At 26.2% G+C, this 24,910-nt stretch overlaps 1 protein-coding gene across 5 annotated transcripts in view; it reads left to right on the forward strand.

Moving 5' to 3' along the window:
- The first annotated feature begins 222 nt into the window (after positions 1–222).
- Positions 223–24,910, forward strand: part of LOC122506972 (guanine nucleotide-releasing factor 2) — a 57,978-nt gene continuing 33,290 nt past the window's right edge. For 2 of the 5 annotated variants that reach the window (XM_043619417.1, XM_043619418.1), the window contains exon 1: positions 224–432. In XM_043619417.1, the coding sequence (XP_043475352.1) occupies positions 399–432 (34 nt within the window). In that variant the 5' untranslated portion in view covers positions 224–398. Of the gene's footprint in view, positions 433–24,910 lie in introns of all 5 variants that reach the window. The other 3 variants (XM_043619420.1, XM_043619421.1, XM_043619422.1) reach the window with 2 other exon arrangements.

A 24,910-nucleotide genomic window follows, 5' to 3' on the forward strand; every position in this document is an offset into this window, starting at 1 on the left:
AGTTGATAAAAATTGTCAAAAATTTTATAAAAGAAGGATAGTAAATTAGAAAGAAAGAGAATTTCCCGAAAAGATTAGTTAAATAAAGATTTAATTAATTAAATTTTATTACCCTTTCGCTTGTATTTTAGCGATCCAACCCTGTACCCTGCTCGCAACTACCCAACCCTGTCAATCCCGCTAGAGCGCGCGCAAAATCAACAAACTGTTTCGCATCTCCACCACTAGATGTCAGAGATGTGTTCATGAAACAAAAATGGTCGACAAACGAAAATGTAGCGGTGCACGTCGAGTTTACATTAGATTTAAATCGCGTTTAGTGCGTGGTTTACAGGGCGGCCGGTTGCAAAAATGGTGAGATAGTGTTGTTCTTAACGAGAACGAGAGACGGGAGAATAATGGCGTCAACGCCCAAGTCCGAAAAATACCCAGGTGAGTAAAAAAACCAAATCTACATTTGCGAAGAGATTGCTATAGGTATATAATATCGGGACGAGATTCCCAGGAACATGAACACATATATATATATATTTGTGTATATATATGTGTGTGTGTGTGTTGTCAACTCAAAATTTATTGTTTCCTTATCTAAATTTATCAGAGATACGAGTATTTTTTACAATAGGGTTGAAAGACATGGTTTTTATCTCAATTGTCAATTACGTTCGACAATAATCAACACTATGTTTGTTCATTGTGACAAAATGTCAAAAGCTTATGTTGTATATGTATTAGTGTTTTCGGGCGGGAGCGAAATCTTTTCTCCTTTCTTTTCTTTGTAGATTCCTTCTTTGCTTTTTCCCCCCATTTAAATGTATTTTTTTTACATATTACAAGATCTGTTTTTTTACCTTTCGGGAGTTTTTTTGTTCATTATTAAAGGATTGTTTTTCTTCTGTTTTCTTAAAATTTCTACTTTGCAATCGATAATCTAGAAGTCACGGTAAGTTTTGTTAAGAAAAGGGTTGTGGCAAAAATTTTAAAGTGACAAATAAATAACAAATTACCCATATATTAAATTTAATATAAGTAAGGTAAATATTTCGATTTAATATATAATTTTGCACTTTTTGTTTGTCATGACTTTTCAAAACACTTAATATTAGATTTGAAATTCTATTTTTTTTCTAAATAAGGAATTAAATTCGAGTAAATATGCGAGGAAAATTAATTCATTAGATAATTAAAAGATTGCGAGGGGAAATTTGGGGTCAGATAAATCGCCCTTTGAGGGACGTACTCGTATTATTTCTGCACCAAAATCGTTCTTGTTTTCTCGCTTTCTAATTAGTTCGTTTCCTTTTCCTAGCCACTTTGTCTGTTTGAATTCATAAAGGCTTTAATATTCCATTTTGATGAAAGAGGAAATTATTCACCTGCAGTAAATCTCTCTGGTTTGTTATTATAAAAAATGCTTTCATCAAGTGAATGTGACAGTTTTAGAATATTGACTTTTTAAATGCAATAATTGATCCAATAATATAATTTTTTTGAGAGGATGTGAAATGCTTTCTTTATACTTAATAATAATATTTAATTTTGACATTTTTTTCCTTTGAGAATGGAAACTTTATTCGAAATGAAAATTAAACAATATTTCTTTCGATAACTTTTTGTTTTGCGATCTGAGGGGGAAAATAAGAAGAAAAGAAATCATGTCGCGTTGAAATTGGGACTTGGTCCAGAGTTTGGTCCTTTTTTGGTCAGAACATATAAAGAGACAAGGACAGATAATGCATCTTGAGCAATATTCTTAACTCGAATATTGTTTTTATTTATTCAATTCAAGGAGTTTGGTGTTTTTTTGTTTCTTTCTGAAATTTTTCTTTTAAACTGTCATCAATAAATTATTATAATTATCAACGTGAAACAATTTGTTTTTCAATTTTTCTTACTTTTAATTTATTAATAATTACAAAATAAAAAATAATTAAATAAATAAATTTAAATATAATAAAAAGATAATAAAAATAATAAATAAACGAATAATTTAAAAAATTGTTTACAATTAAAATAAAAAAAATAACTGCTTTATATTTGGAATATAAATAAAATTCCATTTTCTTTTTTTGAGGAACAAAATATAAATTTAATGGGGAAAAAGAGAAGCATCCCTCCCGACAAAATCGTGATTCTGCACATACTTGTAATTTTTCATTCTGAATGAAAAATTTACATAACATTCGTGACATATTTGACTATAGGGATTATTCCTTAAGGCCGAGGGAGAGAGAGAGAGGACCCCCCTTACTGTATATAGCGGTTTATACCGTCGCATAGAAATTATTTCAATGAACTACTAGTTGGGAATTTAATGAGTTTGCTTTTGAGAGGTCTCTTGACAGTTCTAAGAGGTCGTGCTTTGCTTCGATATCGCGAAACTATTGACCCCATTTAAACAGCCGTCTTCTGTCACGTTGACATCAGTTTTCCAGCTAATTCCTCTATATATTTTCTTCTTTCTCTCTCTTTTTTTCTATTTTTCTTGTTCTCTCAAAAACTCACCGAGCGAACGTTTCTTCGCATAACCCAAAGGCAATATTCGTCTGAGAATTTGGACGATTTTTCATCGTTTCTTTTAATATACATGTATATGTATATAACACTCATGGCTAACGAGAAATTTTTCCCATGACTTATAAGAACCAGACCTCGAAGTACTTTTCCCAAAGACACTTTTAATTTACATAGTTTAAATATATATCCTTTTAGTTTGGGGGGGAATTTTGTATTACTTTTTTTATTTTTATTAGCTTTTTTTTAGCTTTATTTTTATTAGCTAGTATTTTTTATTAGATAATTTAAAAAAGTTTAAAACGAAAATTTAATTTAATTGTTAATTGATAAATAAATGAATTAATAATAATATATAATTAATATTGTAATTTATAAATAAATTAATGACTAATAATAATATAATTAATATAGAAAATTGTTAATTAATTACCTAATTAAAATAATTGTTTACTTTTTGAAAAATTATTTTCTTTCTTTATTTTATATTCGTTTGTATAAAGGATGAAAAAAATATAAAGAGTAAATATGTTTTTTTCGTTATATAAATAATAAATCTGAGATGATACGGTAGTCTTTCTTTTTTCTTTTTCTCTCTCTAAAGCATATAATAAAGTATACATCCTGCGGGTAAAAATCACGTCATAATTAAACGAGCCCGACTCACATAGTTTGTCAACAAAAATATGGAAAGTGCAGAGTGTTTGCTTTTAAAAAAACCCGTGCAGAAATCGCCACTTTTGTTCCCGATTACCGCCCTGGCCCCGGTCGGGTTTTCATGATCTGGCCCCGACTTCGTGGCCCCGACCAGGACCAGGCCGGGTTTGCCCAAGGATCTACAAACAGCGCACAATGGGATTTTTTTTACAATTTACTGTTCAAAACTGTCTACAGCCTACAATTCTTAACCGGTTTCAGTATTCTTTATTTTAAATTAAAGGCAAATAAATTCTTAAGACATCCCTTAAGGTCAATTTTTTAGTTCTTAATTGTTTATAATTTTTATTTTCAATCAAAGTTAACAAATTAATACAATTTTTCAAAAAAGGAGGCTTATTTTCTTATTCCGTTGCTGCATATGATCTGAATCAGTTCAAATTAATACAATATGACCACCACACAATTAATAAAACAGAAAGTAATTTATATCAATTGTTATAAACAGTATTAATTAACAAATAGTTAACTTTGATTTCTTTCCACTAAAAAATGTTTTTTTCACCTTTTCTTTTTAATTTAAGTTCATTTAAAGAATATTTGTCCTTTTTGATTATAAAATAACTTATTTAAATTGTTATAAACAATATTAATTAACAAATAGTTAACATTGATTCCTATTCCACTAAAAATTTTTTTTCACATTTTCTTTTTAATTTAAGTCTATTTAAAGAATATTTGTCCTTTTTGATTAAAAAATAACTTATTTAAATTGTTATAAACAATATATTAAATAATAAATAGTTATGTAACTTACGTTCCTGTCCACCAAAAAAATTTTTTTCACATCTACTTTTTAATTTAAGTTCATTTTAAAAATATGTGTCCTTTTTGTTTAAAAAATAACTTATTTAAATGGTTACAAATAATATTAATTAACAAATAGTTAATTTTTGTTCCTTTCCACCAAAAATTTTTTTTTCACGTTTACTTTTTTATTTGGATAATGTTAAAAGACCACGGATATATAATATTAAATATTTAAATAAGTTATATTATAAGAAAAAAGACATATTAATATTTTTTATTGGAGAGGAATCAAAGTTAACTATTTGTTAATTAATGTTGTTTATGACAATTGAAATATATTACTTTATAGGTTTTTAATTGTCTGCTGGTAATATTGGATTAATTTGAACTGATTTAGAGCATGTGCAGTAACGGAATAAGAAAATAAACGTCCGTTTTTAAAAAATTGTGTTAATTTGTTAACTTTGATTGAAATTTGAAAATAAAAATTATAAACAATTAAAAACTCAAAAATTGGCCTCGAGGGATGTCTTAGGAATTTATTCTCCTTTAATTTAAAACAATAGGACAAACGCACCAATTATTTTTCACACTTAAATTGAAATTCCATGTTTAAGGCAAAAAAATAAATTATTATTAATTAATAATTTTTAGTATTATTGTGAATTATTAATAATAAAAATTTTTTTATTATTTTAAAAAATAGTTAAATTATAAATAATAGAGAATAAATAATTAAATTAATAATTTTTACCATATTATTATGATAAACATATTAATTTATATATATATATATAACATACATTTTTAATAATTTTTCTATAAATAAATATGATACAGTCAATTTATTATGATAATACTGTATATAACGGTCCCATGATTCAAAAGGAAGTTTAAGCGAGGTCGCTTCCAAGCTTGCGTGGCTTTGCGGTATGTGTATTTGACTTGCGTCCTCGAGGTCTAGGGTTCGATCCCCCGTGCGTGCGATATTTTTCCGTCTTAGTTTTAAGTGTTTTGTGTATAATTCTTAATAATGTTACATAAAGTATAGGTTTAAATAATTATTAACAATAATAATAATAAATTAGGCATTAATTTAAATAAGATAGTCTGTCTAAATTAATGAAAGAAAATAAGAAAAATATTTTTTTTAAAAACTTAGTTCAATAAAAGCAATTCTAATAATTATTTACATTTTTAATGACATTCATAAAAGTTTATTTACTACAAAAATAATAATAATTATTAATATTGAAGTAAATACTCCCCATTCTTTAATAATCAAATAACAAGCTTTAATATAATAAAATGCAGTCAGTATTGGAATTCTACCTGGGTAGCGAAAAGATCGGGGGAAATCCCATGGCCCCGACCGGGTCCCGACAGGGCGGACAGATCGGGCAAAGTGCCATGGCCCCGGTCGGTTTTAGTGTTTCAACCAGACCGGGGCCAGGTCGGGTTGCCAGATCGGGGCCCGGTTTGTCCCGATCTGGCCCCGATCTGGCCCCGGTCAAAATTTCTGCACGGGAAAATGAGAGACCACGAAAGCAACTCTATATATGATTTTGTCCACTGACAAATCAACTCGAATTAAAAGTAATTACTTGCGTCAGATATGATGCGGGGTGCCATTAGTGTCACTTTCTTCCTCTAATAGACAATTTTTTATCGATTTTCCTTTTTTTATTCTTTTTTTATTTTTTATTCTTATTTTATTTATTTAAATTTATTTAAGGACAAAAATCTGCACCAATTATTTAATTTAATTTATTTAAATTGAATTGAATTGGATTTTATTTATTTATTTAAATAATTATGTAAGGACCAAACTCAGGATCAATTATTTATTTAAAATTACACAAATAATTATTACAATAAAATAATAATAATAATTCTAAAAATAATGAATAATAATAATATAGAAAATAGAAAAGAAATATAGTAATCTTCAAGGTAATTTCCCATATTGAGAAAATAACAATAGAATGTTATTTAAGCTCGAAATTTTATATACGAAATTTTTTTATTGTATGGAAATTTTTCAATATTAATATTCAAAATTTACATACTTTCTGGTAGAAAAAATCCAAATTAAGGAAGAAATGAAATTTTTTTAATTGGTAGCAAATGCAAAAAAATTTATAAGAAAATATTTTCTATAATTTGAAAGTATTTTTGAATTTTATTTAATTTTTTTAAAAAATTTTTTTAATTTATTTTTAAAGAAAACAATAATTATGTTCAAAAATAATTTTAAAGAAATAATGTGAATAATGTACAAATTTTGTGAAATTTTAACAAAAAAAGAACAATTTCCAATCAATTGTAAACAGTTTGTGCCAGAAACACAATTTTGAATTGGAGAATGCTAAAACGTTATAAGTTACGATGCATGAATATGCAACTGTTTTGACGTTCAATGCATTTGTCGTGACGATGTCTCTATAAGCTATTTTATATGTACACAACAAATGAATGCCTTTTCTCTTTATTATTATTTAACCCCATAGTCCGTGTATAAATTGGAATGAAATTTTTACATTCCATTCAAAATATTATTATTAAATTTATTATTATTAAATATTAAATATTATTATTAAATTTATCTATTTTTGAATTTTTCTATAAATTAAAAATTAAAAAATTCCTTTAGTTATAAACTAAAACAATTTTTTATAAATTAATTTCAACATTTTTAGCTGAATTTTTCGTTTTATTACAACGAAAGTTATAAATTAAAAATATTTTTTTATAAACTGAAACGGTTTTTTAGTTATTTAAGTTAATAATTTAGTTATATAAATTAAAGAATTCTTTAGTTATCAACTAATGAAATATGAATTATAAAATGAAAAATATTTTTTCTTGAGAATTATGTTTAGATAAAAATAATAAAATAAAGAGAGATACTTAACTCCATGAATGAGAAGTTTAGTCAGCGGGAAGAGCACACGAGTAGACAATTATTTATTACACGCGAAAGAAAGATTAATTATTGTTACTTTAAGTAATTTAATACGAAACAAAGGAGCCTGAGATCCCATATCAGACATCTGTTTTCGCATATATTTTTCTCTAAATATATATATTAGAAAACTGTTATATAATTCTTTTTTTAACAGAAAAACTGAAAAATTAAATTAAATAATTTATTTCCTTTTTTTTTGAAAATAGTAAACAAAATACAGTAAACAATCCTTAAAAAAATTGTTTTGTAATTTAATTTTGTAATATTTTTACATTATTTTGGAACTAAATAATTTATCTAAATGAAAATAATTCTTGTTGGACATTATTGATTGTAAAAAAAATTTAAAAGTAGCGTTTCATTTCGACAGGTTCGACTGTAGGTGTAAATGTCCCAATATATAGAAGAAATAAAATGCAATGAAATGATTATGAAATTTACATAATATTTAAATAGGAAAAATTTAATTTAATTTAAAAATTGTTAAATAATTTATTCTTAATTAATTTGAAAAATGTTAATTAGTTTATTCTTAATTAATTTGAATATTGTTAATTAGTTTAATCTTAATTTGAAAATTGTTAGTTGATTTCTTAATTAATTTGAAAAATGTTAATTGGTTTATATATTCTTAATTAATTTGAAAGTTGTTAGCTAATTTCTTAATTAATTTGAAAAGTGTTAACTAATTTCTTAATTAATTTGAAAATTGTTAAATAATTTTCTTAATTAATTTGAGAAGTGTTAACTAATTTCTTAATTAATTTGAAAATTCTTAACTAATTTTCTCTTAATTTGAAAATTCAAAGTGAATTATAACGTAATAATCTAATTTTAATGTTTGTTTTTATAAAATCGATTGATTATGGATTATTTCTGGTTATAAACATATAAATTTAGCCTCTGTTTTCCTCAAATTATTAAAATAGACAAGACTTCTTTCACGTGCCAAACCAGAGAGATTCACGCACTACTGTCTTTCCACCTCTTGTCAACCAGTTGTGCTTTAATTCGCGACTAAGTTAGTTTAGTTTTAGTGCATATAATATATTTATACTATTATAGTTTCAAATTATTATATTGCAATATAATTACAGTTATACCAGTGTTTTCATATAACAACTTATTTTCCATTAAGTGATTTTATATTCTTTTTTATTTTTTATGACTAAAATTTAAAATGCGTGTTTCAAAGTTGACGAATTATGTAAAACTTTTAATAAAGTTTTCGTATGCAATGTGAAGTTATAATAAAATCAAGTATATTTTAATTTAAATTAATTTTTATCACTGGCAGAATTTTTAAATATTATTTTCTTTATTTTGTCATTTTTAATTACAATTTTTTTTAGAGTTTTAGTCATTTGGTAATTTTAAGTTTTAAACGTTCAAATAAGCAATTTTTTTCTATTTTAATTTATTATTATTATTATTATTATTATTATTATTATTATTATTATTATTATTATTATTATTATTATTATTATTATTATTATTATCTTTAAATTATTATTATATTATAATAATAAATTTACTATACAAAATAGAAAAAACTTAAAACTAAACACTTAGGTACTTCTCTTTAAATTCAAATTAGTAAATTAAGAAACAGTAATTTATACTAATTAATTAGTAAAATTTACTAATTTTAAAAGCAAAAAGTCAGTTACAATTTACAAATTCAAATTTAGAGAGTTAGTTGAGAATCAATTATTTTAATTTAAAAAATAATTTTTGTTTTTTATTAAAAAAATTAAAAGAAGTACCTAAAAAAGTAACATTTAAATTTTGTGAAAAATTTTAAACATTTGTAATATTTTACAATATATTATTAACCACGTAGATTTAACAATTTTTTTTTTAAATAGTATTTTGTTGTTTGCATTGTGTCTATATACACAAAATGGTCTTCGTTTGATATATTAATGACTAAATTTTAACAAAAGATATATACATATAAAACGTTGAAGGTTTTATATTTCCAGGTGCATCCTGAAAAACAAAAGTATCATAAAATATGATACAGAGTAGATTTGTGATCATAAACCGTGGTAGAACTCGCGCAAAAGAAATATTTCTTTTCTCTCTTTTATATTGTTCAGCGTTGCGTGATTTACGAATGCGTCGTATAAAATTCAAATATACATATATATGTATATTGAAAATCATATTCTTTTCTTGGTGAATACAATCAATTTTTTTATGCAGGAAATATTCCCTTTTTTGGAATAGTATTTGTTTTATATATAATATTTTGCCTACACTGTATTTTATAAAAAAAAATTTTATCAAAAAAGACAGGACCTGTCCCGTTAATAAACTAAATAAATAAAGCGAAAAGTAAATAATAATAATAATAATAATAGCAGGCCTCGGACTCACGCGACTATTTATAATGTTTAAAACTTTTTTCGTCACCTCATTCAACTATTTATAGATACAATTTTTATAAATAAATTGTTTATTTCGTTAAAAATACCACTATAATTTAAAAATTTAAAGAAAAGATAATTTTAAAACCGAGATTTTAAATTAATTTCTTCTAGAAATTAATTTTAAGAAGCTCTAAAAATAATTATGGGGGACAAAAAAATCTCCACCTGCGAACGCCAAGGTCACCGTTAGACGGCAGTTCAATTGATAAAATCAGATTCCTCGCCACCTAGTGGCGACCTTGGCGTTCTCAGGTGGAGAAATTCATTTTATCCCGAAAAAACTTTTTTTATAACTGATAATATGCAAAAAATGTTATTGTAAAAATAATTAAAACAAAAATAAAATAATAAAATTCAAAATAAGACAATTGTAGGTCTTAAAATCAATTTTTTAATCAGAAATTTAGTCAATATTTCGACTAATGTAAGCTGTTTTAGTCAAAGTCAGGCTTAAAACAAGACTTACTTTTGCATTGTGTAAAAATAGTGATAATAATAATAGTAATAATAATATTAAAAATAATAATAATAATAACAATAATAATAGTTTAAATTTAGAGAGAATAATAGTACTAATAGTAATAATAATAATAATTATCATTATTTTAACATTATCCGGTCTATTTCTTTAAATAAATAAATAAATTGTTTTTTATAACACACACTAGACGTAAGTTTCGAGTTAAATAATCGGGCCTTGATCGTCCATTAGGTGAATTGTGTGTCTCTTTTTGAATCGATGGGAACAGTACTCCATAAATTGATTTGATAGTCGCTTCTACTGTTATGAATTACATCCTGCAATAAATCAAAATTGCTATATCGCATAACATATATACATATGCACTATTAAACATTTTAATAAAGTAAAAATAAATTGTAGTCCATTTTTTTTATTTCCCGATGTTTTTCTTTTTTCATTACTAAACTTTTATTAATTTTACCAGTCAATTGAATCAAACTAGGAACTATTATTAATATTAAAAAATATAGTAATAATAATAATAACAATTCTTCTTCTTTTTATTCTTATTATTGTTTTTGTTTATTAGTAATGTTCCTAAAGTTTCGACCGTTCAAATGAACGACGATTTTTTTTTATATTTTGTTAAAATTCGAAACTTGTTAAAAAATATATTTTCTCTCATTCTAATAATTTTTTATCATCCGGTAATCACCAGAGTTGTAACTAGGATGTTGCTGAACAACATTCTGAAGAATGGAAAATTTTATTAGAACTTTTAAGTAGTAGCACTTCAATCCGAACGCTATCAGACAATCAAAATTAGGGAAAAATGAAGTTTAAGTTTATTTTCTCTCATTTTAATAATGTTTTATCATCCGGTAATCATCTGAGTTGTAGCTAGAATGTTGCTGAACAACATCCTGAAGAATAGAAAATTTTATTCGAACATTTAGGTAGTAGCACCCCAATCCGTACGCTATCAGACAAGAATTAATGAAAATTTTAATAAAGAAAAAAGTTATTTTAAAAAATACAAAAATCGGTTTTTTTCAAAAATTGCAAAATTGCTGAAAATAATTTATTTTTAGATATTTTTAAAAATCCTTCTGTCTGATTTTTTAGTAATTCGAAAATCGACATTATTATAAGGCTTTCTTTTGAGAGGAAGCAAAGAGGAATTGTTTCTTGCTTTAGAAAGTGGTTTGCAAAGTTTGGAGCTTTATATCGATGATAAAAATAGGTACATATAAAAGCAGGATTTATTCATGGAAGTTCATATGCAAGACATGTTAAATATACATGTCTATTGGAATATACAGGCGACATAAATGAAGCTGACTTAGACTTGTGAGTTCGCTTCACTCTCTCCAAAGTATATTCCTATTCCTAAAATACCAAAATCCCTGGGGCTACTCCATCGCGACAGGAAGTCGAGAATGAATCTAGGTCGCAAGTTCACCGACGTTAATTGTCATTTATCTATAAAAAAAAGAAAGAAAAACCAGTGTCAATGATGTACCGTTTTTCCTCTGCATTCAATTTTCCATTATCAATATACCAATTTTTCTTCTTTTCCTCTTGATACTCCTCTCTTTTGCAAAAAGAGATTTTTTTAATGCCATTTTTATTCTGAATAGTAGCTTTTTACTAGTTTTTTTTTACTAACGTTTTAAGAGAGATTTGTTCAAAGGAAGGGATGTTGTATTCTCTTTTTTTAAGGCTACAATTTTATGGATTAATAATAATGAAAGTTAGCTGAAGCATTAATAGACTCGATGAAGCAAAGTCTTCAATAGGATCAAAGTTTCAATTTGAGGATTATAAGGATCTACGTAAGGTGTTCGATCACTATCATGTGTGTTCATTCTGGCGTTTATATCGCGCCGTGCCTTTATTATACACACATAAAATAATGTTAAAAAAAAGATTGAAGCAAACAGGGAAAAACATATATAGTAATGCGATCTAAAACTATATAGATGGCTGAGGGGTGTGAAGTGAAAGGTATAACCAAATTTTCGCTCCAGTTATCGCAAATCGTTTGACCTACAAGGCACTAAAATTCAACCTTGTGTGTGCATTTGTCGTGTGTGAAAATTTACTTGATGTCCATTCTTGGCACTTTTCGATCGAAGACCATCTCTTTCGTCATATTGGAGAGATAATATAATCCCTCTGGGCTAGTTTCACGACTCACCTTCCTTCCTTCCTCTCTTTCTCTCTCTCTATCACACAAATCTCCAAGCTCAGATCTCGTCAGATACTGCACGTGTTTAGTTCGTGTGTCGGTCTTTTTATTGTTGTTAGTTGTGAAAAATCTTGTGATGAATTTGTCAAAAATTCCTTAGGGGTGTGATCTGAATAGAAAAACTTTTCTTTTCTCAAGATGTGATTTCTTTTCATGTTTTTATTAATCTTTTACTTTTTGTGCTTCTTTACTTTTGTGATTTTTCTCTTTCCGTTCCCTGTTGAAGAATATTTTTAGGTGATCTTTGGGTTAAATGATCACGATCTTCATGATCAATGATCATTTATGTACTATTTGTTTCATGATACAAAGTCCGTTTACATTAAAATAGTTTCAATCCGAATGTTTCATGCTTTTTCGTTTACTGATAGGATTGCCTAAAATTTAAATTTGGATTATGATTTTGGTCCTGAAGTCTGTACAATATTTTTAGTTTAATTTCAAGTTTTACTATAGATGAATTTCGACAAAATTCACTTTCGAACATGTGCAGTCTTCTCGACATTAACGACTCGTGGCATTTTATGGTCTCCTTTATTTTGTATCTAGTAAATGTTTTATTCATTTTCTTATGCTTTTTACGATCGTTAAACTTAACACTATCATCACAATAGACTTCAGATACTTTTCATATCAGCATTTAAAAAGCACTCGAATCATTATTGCTGAAAACAAAAGCAAGAATCAAGTCAAAATCGTATTTTTAATTACACCCCATTAATTAATGATACAAACACTATTCTACATTTTTCACTTCCTTATCTTTTTCTAAGAATATCAAATTGAGGCAATTTGTTGCATCGCAACAATTTTGCCTTTTGCCTCAATTTGATATCCTTAGAAAAAGGGAAATAAAAAGAGTGTCTTGAATTTAAAAAATTAGAGCGTGAAATATGTACAAAAAAGAAGTGACAATGTTTTTGAAATGAGAATAAATAATTATACTAGTTTTACCAAATCGACAAAAGTGTTTATATTGTGAAGATAAAAAAGAAAATGTGCCAGTGAAATAATGCCACAGTACGACGATACATTTTTAGACTCGCCACTTTTTCGGCGACGCGCTCGCAGTTATTGTGTGCAAAAACAAGTTGTTCCAAAATCCAAATCTTTTTCATTATCCGCCACGCCATTATTATTGTCCGTGACAAATCGATCAAGAAGCATTGCCGTATCTTCATCAACATGCAATTTGCAAGGTAATTCCATCATGAGCCTCTTGTTCCACCTTCTAATCTGCTCACTAATCCGATGATAATAATAGTATACACTTCACTCAAAATGCATTTAATTATTTAAATTCTATAATTGTTATAATTGGAAATTTTTGTTTATTAATGAAAGCGAGAATTTGGAATTTTAATTGGAACTATGTTGAAAAATGGGTTTTTTGTTTGTAAAAACTGAGAGTTTTGATTTTTAAAACCAAATTTTGATTTTGAAACCTTAATAATGAAAGATGTGTGTTCCTACAGCACTAAAGAGATTTCAGAATATATTAGGAAGTTCCCCAAAATTCTGAAAGTTTCCGAAAGTTTGAATGTCTGTAGTTCTTACTTACTATTCTTAGATCTTACGGATATTCTAATTTCTGCGGAAACCGCTAGACATTCGTAAGATATTCTGAAAATCCGGATAGTGAATTCTAAAGCACTTTTGATTGTGATTCCGAAACAAAAATTGTAATTAGTTTTAATTCTGATTCTCCTTAGCAAAAATTCTGATTACTGTACTATGTACAGTAAAATCATCTATTGCATAATAGATCAATTAGTGCATATTTACTAATGAGGTAGTATGTTTATAAATATTTCTAACAATAAACAAACGTAAAAATAGCTTTTAAGTGATGAATCTAGTAATTAAATAGTTGTAAAATTGTGCTGTAAGGAATATATTTAAAGGAATAATATTGTGTTAATAATAATCAAGTTGATAATTATAGGGTACTATGCCATGAAGCAAATTAACAATTACAAGTGTAGTGCACGTGTGTTTGTGTTTGTGTGTTTATACGTAGTATGAACAATTATCACCTCCCTCTTGCTATACATCAAGACACACTGTATCAGATACATGATTTCCCTTTAGGTTGGCAATGTCATACAAATTGTTCTAGCCTCGCGCAATAAACCTGCATATGGTGGTCCCCCTTTGCACACAGTTTGCCCCCCGGACCAAAAATGTCATTCACATCTATATCCCTTTCGGCCAATTTATAACCAACTATCACTGAAACCTGATATTGCATATCTGACTTATTTTACAGTTTTATAAATTTTATAAATTTTATTTTATTATTTTACATATAAAACAATAAAATTTATAAAACTATTAGATAGCAAAACTGCAGTTTTGCTGTCCAAAGTAAAAACAAAGTAGTCGCATTTTCCGTAAGGTCATCGAAGTTCACTTTTAAACGAATTCCGACCTTACGGTAAATGCTGCAATAGTAGGTTTTTTTACTTCGGACAGCAGATTTGCAATGATACTTTATTATTTGTAATGAAATATTGGTATGAAAGTTTATTTATCATAGAATATTATTTGCGGTGATTTTTTTGTTTTTGTAAATAAACAATGTTATTGATACTTCCGGAATGAGAACTAGTTTTAGTGAGGTAAAAATAACTTGTTAGTTGCGGTTATTGTGGTTTTATTGTATGTCGCATTTTGACCCACAATCAATTTTAATAGAATAGTGATATTATCATTATATAAAAATGAAATTCTTTCTTTATAAATAATCATTTTTAGAGTGAATCTATAAAATTATGCTCAGGGAAAAAGTCAAAGTCTGAAAATCAGGGGAAAAGAAAATTAAATTTTTGTGGCAACCCTGTTGGTAAGTTTACAGAGAAAGCTTGCAGCAGGTTTGCAGCAGGTTTGCAGCAGGCTTGCAGCAAGCTTATGAGTTACTTGTGCTAATACTTGGGACAATATTGAATTTGCAATAATACGCATATGAAAGTAAGAAGTTTTGCTCTTTTGAAGTTGATTTTTTTCTCGCTTTTTTTTATTAAAATCAGAGTTATGTAAAAGCACGTGCATGTTTTCCACCCTTGATTTCAAATGGTTTAGTCTGTAAACAAGGGTCTTTGAAGACAAGTTCGAACTTGAAGCCCTGATTTTACAGGATTTTGCTAGGGTGAACATCAGCCCGAGGGTGTAAACCACCATTTAATCAAGACGTAACACGAGACTATTCCCAGAAACTCCCCATTCCAATATACGAATGTAGTATATACTTGTTCGACGCTTTGTCACCCTTCCGGGCTTTCTCCTTTTCTACTTCCTTTCTCTCTTTCTCTCTCCACGCATAAATATGAGAATTGTACCATATTTTTTAAAAACCATAATATTTTTTGTTGAATTTTTAAATAAATTTCTAAATTTTTAGTAATTGGGTTTGGTTGCATAGATTCCGGACTAGGATCTAGTCTCTTAGGATTTCCTTAGAATTTTGAATATTTAATATCCTGAGCAGCATTTGGATCTTAAAGCAGGGCTCGAAATAGGTTCGCAAATTCCGTATGACGTCCGAGGAATGTCGTGGGATATCTTAAAATAAAAACATTCCCGGATATCCTAAATCCTAATTTCAGGATGTTACTAGAACTTCCGTAGGTTAATTCCTATCCGTTGCTATTAGAAATAAATGAAAGTAACGAATTTTAATATTAATCGAGTGTTGAATTGTAACGAGTTGTTTAATATTTGATTGCATACAGAGAGTTTCGGTGAGATTTAGTTTATGTAGAAAAATTCATCCTGCGGTCGATGAAGTGTGACGGATTAATTTCTCGCTTGTCTGACCAATTGAATGAATGGCTGACCATAACCAACGTGTTACTACTTGTATGTGTGCATTTCAATTTCCTACTCCCGCAAGCATATGATTTTATGAATTTGTCTTTCAATTTTTTTCTTCCTTTTACTTCTTTTTCTTATATACTTTTCGATATTTGGAAATATTTATAGAAATATTTATTGAACAGTAGCAAAAATGCACTTTTTTCTAAAATAATAAAAATTTTATTAGTAAGATAATTGTTTCCAGAATACTTTAACTATTCTTTAAGATCCCTCTCTTGTGAAATTATAATTGAATCATAATTTTCAGCACGAAGATTTGTTATATCCCTTCGTAATTAATTAGAACTTTTTTTTTTCGTATAACTTGCGCCATAGAAAGTGGGATTTTTTTTTGCCTGAATCCAATTATATCTTCTTTCTTAATGCAAAAAAAGGAAGCAATTTTCATTTATACCGACGTTTTTCCTTCAAAGATAAATTTCCGCGTGGAAAAAGCTCCTCGTCGATATAAAGTGCATTCGTGTCTCACTTGCTTCGGGGAAGAATGCGAATGAGAGTGGAGAAGGAGGGAAAAGGAAAAGATGTGTTTCGTTTGGTGGGGAAAGAAATAAAAAAAAGAAGAAGAAGAAGAAGAAGAAGGTTTTCTTTTTCAAGAAGAGTTAGAAATGCGAAATTCCATGGCGACGACGACGCCATTGGAATATAAGGAGAGTTTCTCTCTCTTTCTCTCTATTTTCTCCTACATACTTGAAATATAAGGGCTATGAAGGGGGTAGCGAAAATAAATGGAAAGAGCCTCAAACCAATTTTGGTTTCTCTTTTCATGTCAATCTTCAACTCGTCGTGGTTTACTTTCTCTCTCTCTCTCTCCCTCTCTCTCATCTCTGTCTAGGTTTCGTTCACTCTTCGCTATATCATCCCTTTTTTTACTCTCAATTTTCTCTGACTCATCTCCTATACTTTTAGTCGTATTTTACTTCCACCTTTCACTTTAAAAACCCCTCCAAAATATATTTGAACCCCATTCAGGCGAAAAATTTTCCAGTGAAGTGAATTTTTCGATAACGAAAAACTTCTAAAAACGATATGTTTTGCTAAAAAAATTGTCGAAATTGGATGAGTTAAAGTTCACTGCGAAATTTTAACTTTTTTTTTTTTTTGCTTCTATCATGGACTCACGCTTTTGCCAATTTTTCCAGTTCATAAGAAAAATTCTACAGGAATTCAATTAATTTAGAATAGCAATTTAAAAAAAAAATCGAAAAAATCAATTATTTAACAAAGTTTTTATACAATTCTTTAAAGTACTTTAATTACTTTTACTAATAATAACATTTTTCATGAAAATACAATATTATTTAATAAAAATTTTTTTGATAAAATTCTAAGCAAGAATTCAATTATTTTCATAAATAATGAAACTCATCGAAGAATTTAAATTATTTTTAATGACATTTTAAATTAATTAATCGAAAAATTCAATTATTTTCGTAAATTATTGAAAACAATGTTTATAAAATTCTTGTGAATAAGAATTCAATTATTTTCACAACAGTAACAAACTTCTTCACAGAAATTCAATTCTTTTTAAACATTTTAATAAAATTTTTCGCAATAATTCAATTATTTTCGAATAAATAATAAAATATTCTTCTCCGGAATTCAATTATTTTTGAAAATCATAAAAAAATTCTTAGCAATTATTCAATTATTTTCATAAAATAAAATTTTTCTCCGGAATTCAATTATTTTTGAAAATAATAATAAAATTCTCTTAGCAATTATTCAATTATTTTCATAAATAATAAAAATTATTTTCATAAATAATAAAATTCATCACAGGATTTCTATTATTTATAATACAACTTTCCAGGAATTGCTCGAAAAATGTAATTATTTTAAAAAATTTAATTTCAATTCCTCGAAAAAATCAATTATTTCAAAAAAATGTTTTTTTTTAATTCTTTGGAAGAATTTAATTATTTACAAAAAAAAATAGAATTTTTCACAGGAATTCAATTAATTTCAAATATTTTAAGAAAATTGTTTGAAAGCAATCAAATTTAATTTCAATTCCTCGAAAAAATCAATTAATTTACAAAAATATTAAAAATTTTCACAGGTATTTAATTATTTTCAAATATTTTAATAAAATTGTTCGAAAGAAATCAATTTTTTGAAAAATATTTAAATTCTTTCATGAATAATAAAATTCGTTGCAGGAATTCAATTTATTAGCATTAGAATAAAAAAGAAGTAGGATAAATTATATTTTTTCTGAAAATTAGGAAAAAGTCTGGAAAATAAAATATAGAATGGAATTTTTGTCAGTTTTGTGAAGTGTCTAAAACGAGTTTTTTTTTAGTCAAGTTTAATTTTTCGATAGCTACTTTTTTTAGTTTTTGAAAGCTACTTTTTGCTACTTTTTTAAAATTAATTATCTAGCGCGAAGTCTGCATATAACTATTTTTAGAAATAAGTTACTAATTACACTTATTTCACTAAAAAAATCCTTTAATGAATTCCAATTTATCATTTTTAGATTTTTTCTTTAATTTTAATAGAAGAGTAAATTTGTAAAAATTAATTGTTAAATTAATCTTATTTTTGTTTCAGGTAACTTTCTATTTATGACGAGTGAAAGTAAACATTTCAAGGTGGTAAGAAATTATTTTCATTCTTAAAAAAATGGTTATAATTATAATATTAAATGTATGATCCACAATAGTTTCTGTATAGCTTTCAAAAACTAAAAAAAGTACTTGAAGCTCATAAGCTTCAAGTAATGTAAACAAATATTTATGCTTCTGAAGTTAAGTTTTTTTTAAAGTTTTTTTTATATATCAAATTTTTGCTTTATTGTCGCATTTTTTCCCCCGAAATTGTGAAATACTTTTACAAAATTTAATATAATTTTCTCTCTGTGTACAACTATAAATTTTTGCACAAATTGATTGCTTCCAGCATCCACATGGAGTGCTGATTAGCGACAGTAATCGGTACTTTTACCCCCTTTCCCCTCCAGTATAAAAATCAATACCATGACCTCTGACTTTCATGCTTTTTTTGACCCAAGCTTATACAGAACGCATGCTTTTTTTCGTTCAAAAAGTATTCATTACATTCGTGTATTTGTAGGTCTTTAAAAAACTATTGTTTAAAAAAAAATAGGTCTTCTTTTTTACTTAAAGTTTTAACCTTCTATTTTTTAAGTAATTTTCTTTAATTTTCAATATTTTGATTATTCAGTTTTTTGTTTTTGAGATATTTACTTATGAAAAACATTTACATTAATGAAAACTTTTTCTACTTTTTTGTACACTGTTTTCTTGAAATAAGTATCAAATTGATACAAAAAATTTAGATCAATTTTTTATTTGATCCACATTTTTGTATCAATTTGTTTGCAATTTGATACTTAACAGTGTAATCACAGTTTTCTAGAAAGTATCAAATTGATATAAAAAATTTGGATTAATTTATACTTTGATCCAGATTTTTGATATCAGTTTGTTGCAATTTGATAATATTAAATTAGTAGTGGACACTCTTAACTTGAATGTTTCAAATTGCAACAAATTACAACCAAAAAATGTGGATCAAATCATAATTTAGAACAAATTTTTGTTATCAATTTTTTATTCTCTATGGTATTAATTTTATACCTTAAAGATAATTGTGAATTAGGATCTTTAGGGGATTTTTGAAAATTTTTCAAGAGAAAAATAAAGTCCATGTTGGTAGAAAATTATTTTAATAGAAGAAAAAACTGCGTACTACTGAAGAAACAAATGAAGTAAAATATTTTCAATCATTGCAAAAATTGAAGATTTTCAATTTAAGTTGATAATGTTGAAAATAATAATTTCAAGTTTTATGAAAGTTGCTTGAATGAAACGAAAAGATATTACATAAAAATTGTGTTGAATCTGATTTTTTTTTATCTTTCGAAACTTTTGTTATTCTTAACTTCTTTACGAAGTCGTGAATTTCTGAGTGTATGTCCAGATCTTGATTTTTCATAAGAAGTGTGACGTTTCAGTAATAATGATGAATTTTCTCCTTTATCATTATTCGGGTTCTCAATTTTATTTCCTTTTTGTTGTAGCAAACAACTTGGCCCTTCAGCAATATCTTCTTGATTTTCACATTCCGATTCTTGATCCTCGTTATCTTTCTCTGGCATCGCTCCAAAATTGAAGTTTTGTCTCGATGATTCGCTCTTACATATGCAATTTGTCTTCAAACTTTTTCTATAATCGGAATTTTTTTATTTTTCAAAGATTAGTTATATATATATGATTGCTGATGTTTGCAATGTTTTTTAAAAGGTCCCTGAAGTTAGTGACGAAATTTACTACACTTTTTTTTACAATTTGCGGGAAATTTGCATTCGCTAATAGTTAAAATAAAAAAAATTTCTATAAATTGTAATAAAATTTTTTAAAGCGTTGCAAATTATTCTCAAAAACAAAGAATTTTATAATTTATGAAAAAAATCGAATTCTCCTAAATACTATTGAAATTTTTAAAAATAATTATGATTGATTAAAAATAAGTGGTTCTTAGAGAGAAGAGATTTCAAAAAGAAGAAAGAATTTTTTTTGCTATGGAAAAAAATTACCTTCGCTGCTCGGCGAATTCCAAATTTTTCTCCAAACCATCGAGATCTCTTTCATATTCCCTACAGAGTTTTTCACTCTTTCGAAGATTCTGACTCATGTTCGTTTGTTCTTGTTCTAAAATTGTTAATTTATCTTTGAGAATTTTCACCTCATCTTGACTTGCCTCCTTCTTCGAATGCATTTTAATACGTTTTATTTCTAAATCCTTTTCATTTATTAAATTCTTCAATCGTGTTATTTGCTGCCAAAGAACTTTATTTTCATTTTGAAAACGTTTTGCGATATTTAAAGCGCGTGCCAATTTCAATACACTTTCATCGGCAATAATTAGATTTGATCCAGCGGCACTTTCAACATCAACATCATCAGATTTATTGATGTTGTTGGTATTATTATTATTGCTGTTGTTGTTGATGTTGTCATTTTGTTGCTCTAAAACATTAATTTCCCTCGACAGTTCCGTGTCCGATTGTAAATTTAAATTTATTAGTTTTTGTTCACTGTCATTTTGTTTTGTTTCGTCTAATAATTGAAAAGCAGATAAGGACAATGAACTTGCATTTGATGTCGATTCAACTGATCTTGATTGTGAGTCGTTTGATATTTTTGAAATTCCATTTGATTCGAGTGATATTTTTTGATTTAAGGATGAAGTTGGTGATAAAAATGTTGAACCACTTTGAAATGGATTATTTTCGTCTTTTTGTTGTGGGGAAAGTGGAAACTGAAAATAATTATTTTTAATTGAAAAATACATTTTTTATCATCAAAAATAACTCTTTTTGATTTTAAAATTATAAATTATAAAATATAAATTATAAATAAAAATTATAAATAAAAATTATAAATTTTACTAAAGTTTCGAAAGTTCAAGTGAACGAATATTTTTTACTATTAAAATATTTTCAAAAATTACTAAAATAAATTTAAACATTTGTAACGAGGAATTAAATTTCTAAATTGTCAAAAAATATTTTTTTATTATTTAAATTTTCAGGTAATATTGAAAAAAAATCGTCGTTCATTTAAAAGTTCGAATCTTTAGGAACAATTATAAAACATTTCTTTCGTATTTAATTTTTGCAAAATTCCAAAGTTGTGCAAAATTTAATTGCAATAAGTTATTAATAAGTGCAATTAATAATAAATATTATTAATAAATAACTATTAATTAGTAATTAGTAATTAATGATACAAATAAATTTGTTTACATTTTCGTTTCATTTGCAATTGGAAAAATAATAATTATTATTAATTATTTACAAAGTGTTTTTTAATTAAAAATAGTACAATTAGGTAAACAATCTCACCATTTTTGATCCAAATGAAAGGGAATTTTGATAAATATTAATTAGATAAAAAATAATTTAAATTTTGACTTGAATTTTTTTTTTCGTTTTTTTTTTGGTTAACGACAGTGAACAGAAAAGACAAAAGACTATCATCAAAACGTCTGGGAATTTTAAAACAAAAAAGATAATGAAAATAATAATATTTCATTCTTTGAATTTTTAATTTTTAATTTTATTTAATAATCTATTTTTCAAAAGAAAAAATTTTATTCGATTTTAAATTATTAAAATTTTTTTTACAGAATCCGATTTTAAATTATTAAAAAGTTTTTTACAAGAATCCAATTTTAAATTATTAGAAAAAAAGTTTTAAATTATTAATAATTTACGATGAAAATAATTTTTGTGAAATTCGTCTAAAAATACATTCTCTGTTAAATAGTTTATTTTTGTAAAACATTTTTCTCGATTTAAAAACAAAAACCATGTTTTTTTTCCAATTTATACATCCAATTATAAGAATGAAACAGAATATTTTTCATCGTTAATTCTTTTTTAAATCATATAAATATTTTGTTACCTTTGAATGAAAAAAAATGGAAAGAGGAATATTTATTTTTGAAAAAAGTGATATTTACTTTTTTGTTGATTGTTTTGGAAAATATTTTATTTTCCTCAACTGTTGATGAATTAAGGGGAGTTTGTTGGAGAATCTCATGGGACATTGATTTGGATATTAATGATAATTGACTTGAATTGTCTGATGATTGATTAGGAGAAATATCTTGAGATGAAACTGTAGTCGATGGACCAAAACTAAATCGATTCCAACATCTCCTTCGTTTACGATAAAATCCCCGATTTAATCCCTCTTGAATTTCTTTCAAAAATTCCTCGAAATATTCCTGTTTAATAATAATTCAATTCAATTATTTTCAATAGAATTTTAATAAAATTTCTCGAAAGAGTACAATTATTTTTTAAAATATTATATTTAAATTCAATTATTTTCAACAAATTTTGATAAAAAATTCTTCGAAACAATTCAATTATTTAACTCATCACAGGATTTCAATTATTTTCAATTCAATTTTAATAAAATTTCTAGGAAAAAATTCAATTATATTTCATTATTTGTAAAGGTAATTGAATTCTTGAATTGAATTTTATTAAAAGTTTGTTAAATAATTGAACTTCTGTAAAAAAATTCAATTATTTTTTAAAATTGATTGAAATTTAGAGATTTTCTCTAATTTTTAATTGATTTTATTAAATTGTCCAATAAAATATTGAAAAAAAAATTTTTTTTTTCTGAAATGCCATTCACCTCATCTCGAATGTGTCGTTCACCTTTTGCGGAAGTCTCATGTTGATCAACATCCTTATCTGGAGCGGATATTCTCTTATGCTTCCCCCTTATTTGACAAACAACTCCCAAAGGTATTTTCTTTGATTCCTCAATTAATGACTCTTCTTGTCTACTTAGAAAACTCTCAAAAATCTCACTTGTCAGATTAGTGAATACCACTTCCGTGCATTGTTCCTCATAATAGTATGTTACAAAATTCGAAGCATTTATTATCGATTGCAATTGAACTTGAATTTCTTCAAGTAATGCTAAAATTGCCTCTGATGCATTTTTAGTACTATTACCATCGTCATGAATTCTTTGTTTCTTCAAATGTTCCTCAATTACTTTATGAAAATTATGTTTATCAACTATCGATGTTTTTGATTCTTGTTTATTTCTTAAATTTTCTTCTATTATCTGCTGTATTTTTTCGTTTAGATTATCATTTGTTGATGGGGAATTATTTTCAATATTTGCTTCTGAATTTAAATTGTTTAAAGACGAATTATTTGTTTCACTATCTTGGGAATTTTCTTGTGAATTTATGGAAAATAATGACAGTGATTCTGCAATATTGTAGAAAAATTTTTTCATTTTATGTACACTAGAGAATTTTGAACCAATATTGTTGTAATTATTGTATAAGACGATTTTTGGTGATTGAAATATTTTTTGAAAATTTACATTTTGAATTTTGTTTATTATTGTCGAATTGAAGTTTCGACAGACATTTATAATAAATGAATGTAGCAATTAGAGAATTAGAGTCAACTTCATATCTTTATTTTCTACTGCATTTCTTTTTGTGATGGAAAAAAATAATTATAGAAGAAGAAAATGATCTTGAATTTTAATTTTAGAATATTAAGAGACATTACAATTTATACTTTATCGAATTCAAGGGGAGAACATAGAATTTAAGTTTTATTCATTTAATTAATCAGATATGCAGGTTATGGGAAATTCGATTATTGATAACGTTTAGAGAAAGAGACAGAAAGGTTCGTAAATAATAGTATTATATAAATCATTGTCTGTTATATGTTCATCTATATGAATCATAAACAAAGTACATATGTTACTATGTTTATAGGTAATTTTGTAAATTTATGACATTTATGTGCAATTTATAGAGCTTTTATTAAGCCGTTAGGGAAACGCTTTGATATCGTGCAGAAACGGTACGCATCATATATTTTAATAATTTTTTTTTTTTACTTAGTTTCTAAAATTTCCAATATTTGATTAAGATATTCCTTCCTCATCTTGTTCTGGGAGAGAAAAAATTGATCGTCTATAAAAGCGCTGACTGTTTACAGAACGTCTGTAAAATCCTTGCACAAAGACCACCCGCCACACAAGACCTTCCAATCAAACAAACTTCATCTTAAACTTTCCAAAAAGTTCAAAGAGATTTCCCTTCGATTAGCTTTCAACTCCCAGCAGCAATTTTTTTTTCTTTTTCTTTTTTTTATTGTTTTCACCCTCTGCGATAAAAAGTCATCGCAATAACTACAAATTTATTTATTTCTTTTTTAAATTATTAAAATTGTTTTCAAATTCAACAACTTTAATAAAATTCATTCAAATGATTCAATTATTTGCAAAACATTTTTGAAATTCAATTATTTTCAATTATTTTCAATATTTACTATTTTAAAAAGTTTTCCAAAAGAATTCAATTACTTATAGAAAAAAAAATTATAAAATTCTTTGTAAATTATTAAT

The sequence above is a fragment of the Leptopilina heterotoma genome, unplaced genomic scaffold (genome assembly GCF_015476425.1).
Source record: "Leptopilina heterotoma isolate Lh14 unplaced genomic scaffold, ASM1547642v1 Lhet_44, whole genome shotgun sequence".
Taxonomy (NCBI): Eukaryota; Metazoa; Arthropoda; class Insecta; order Hymenoptera; family Figitidae; genus Leptopilina; species Leptopilina heterotoma.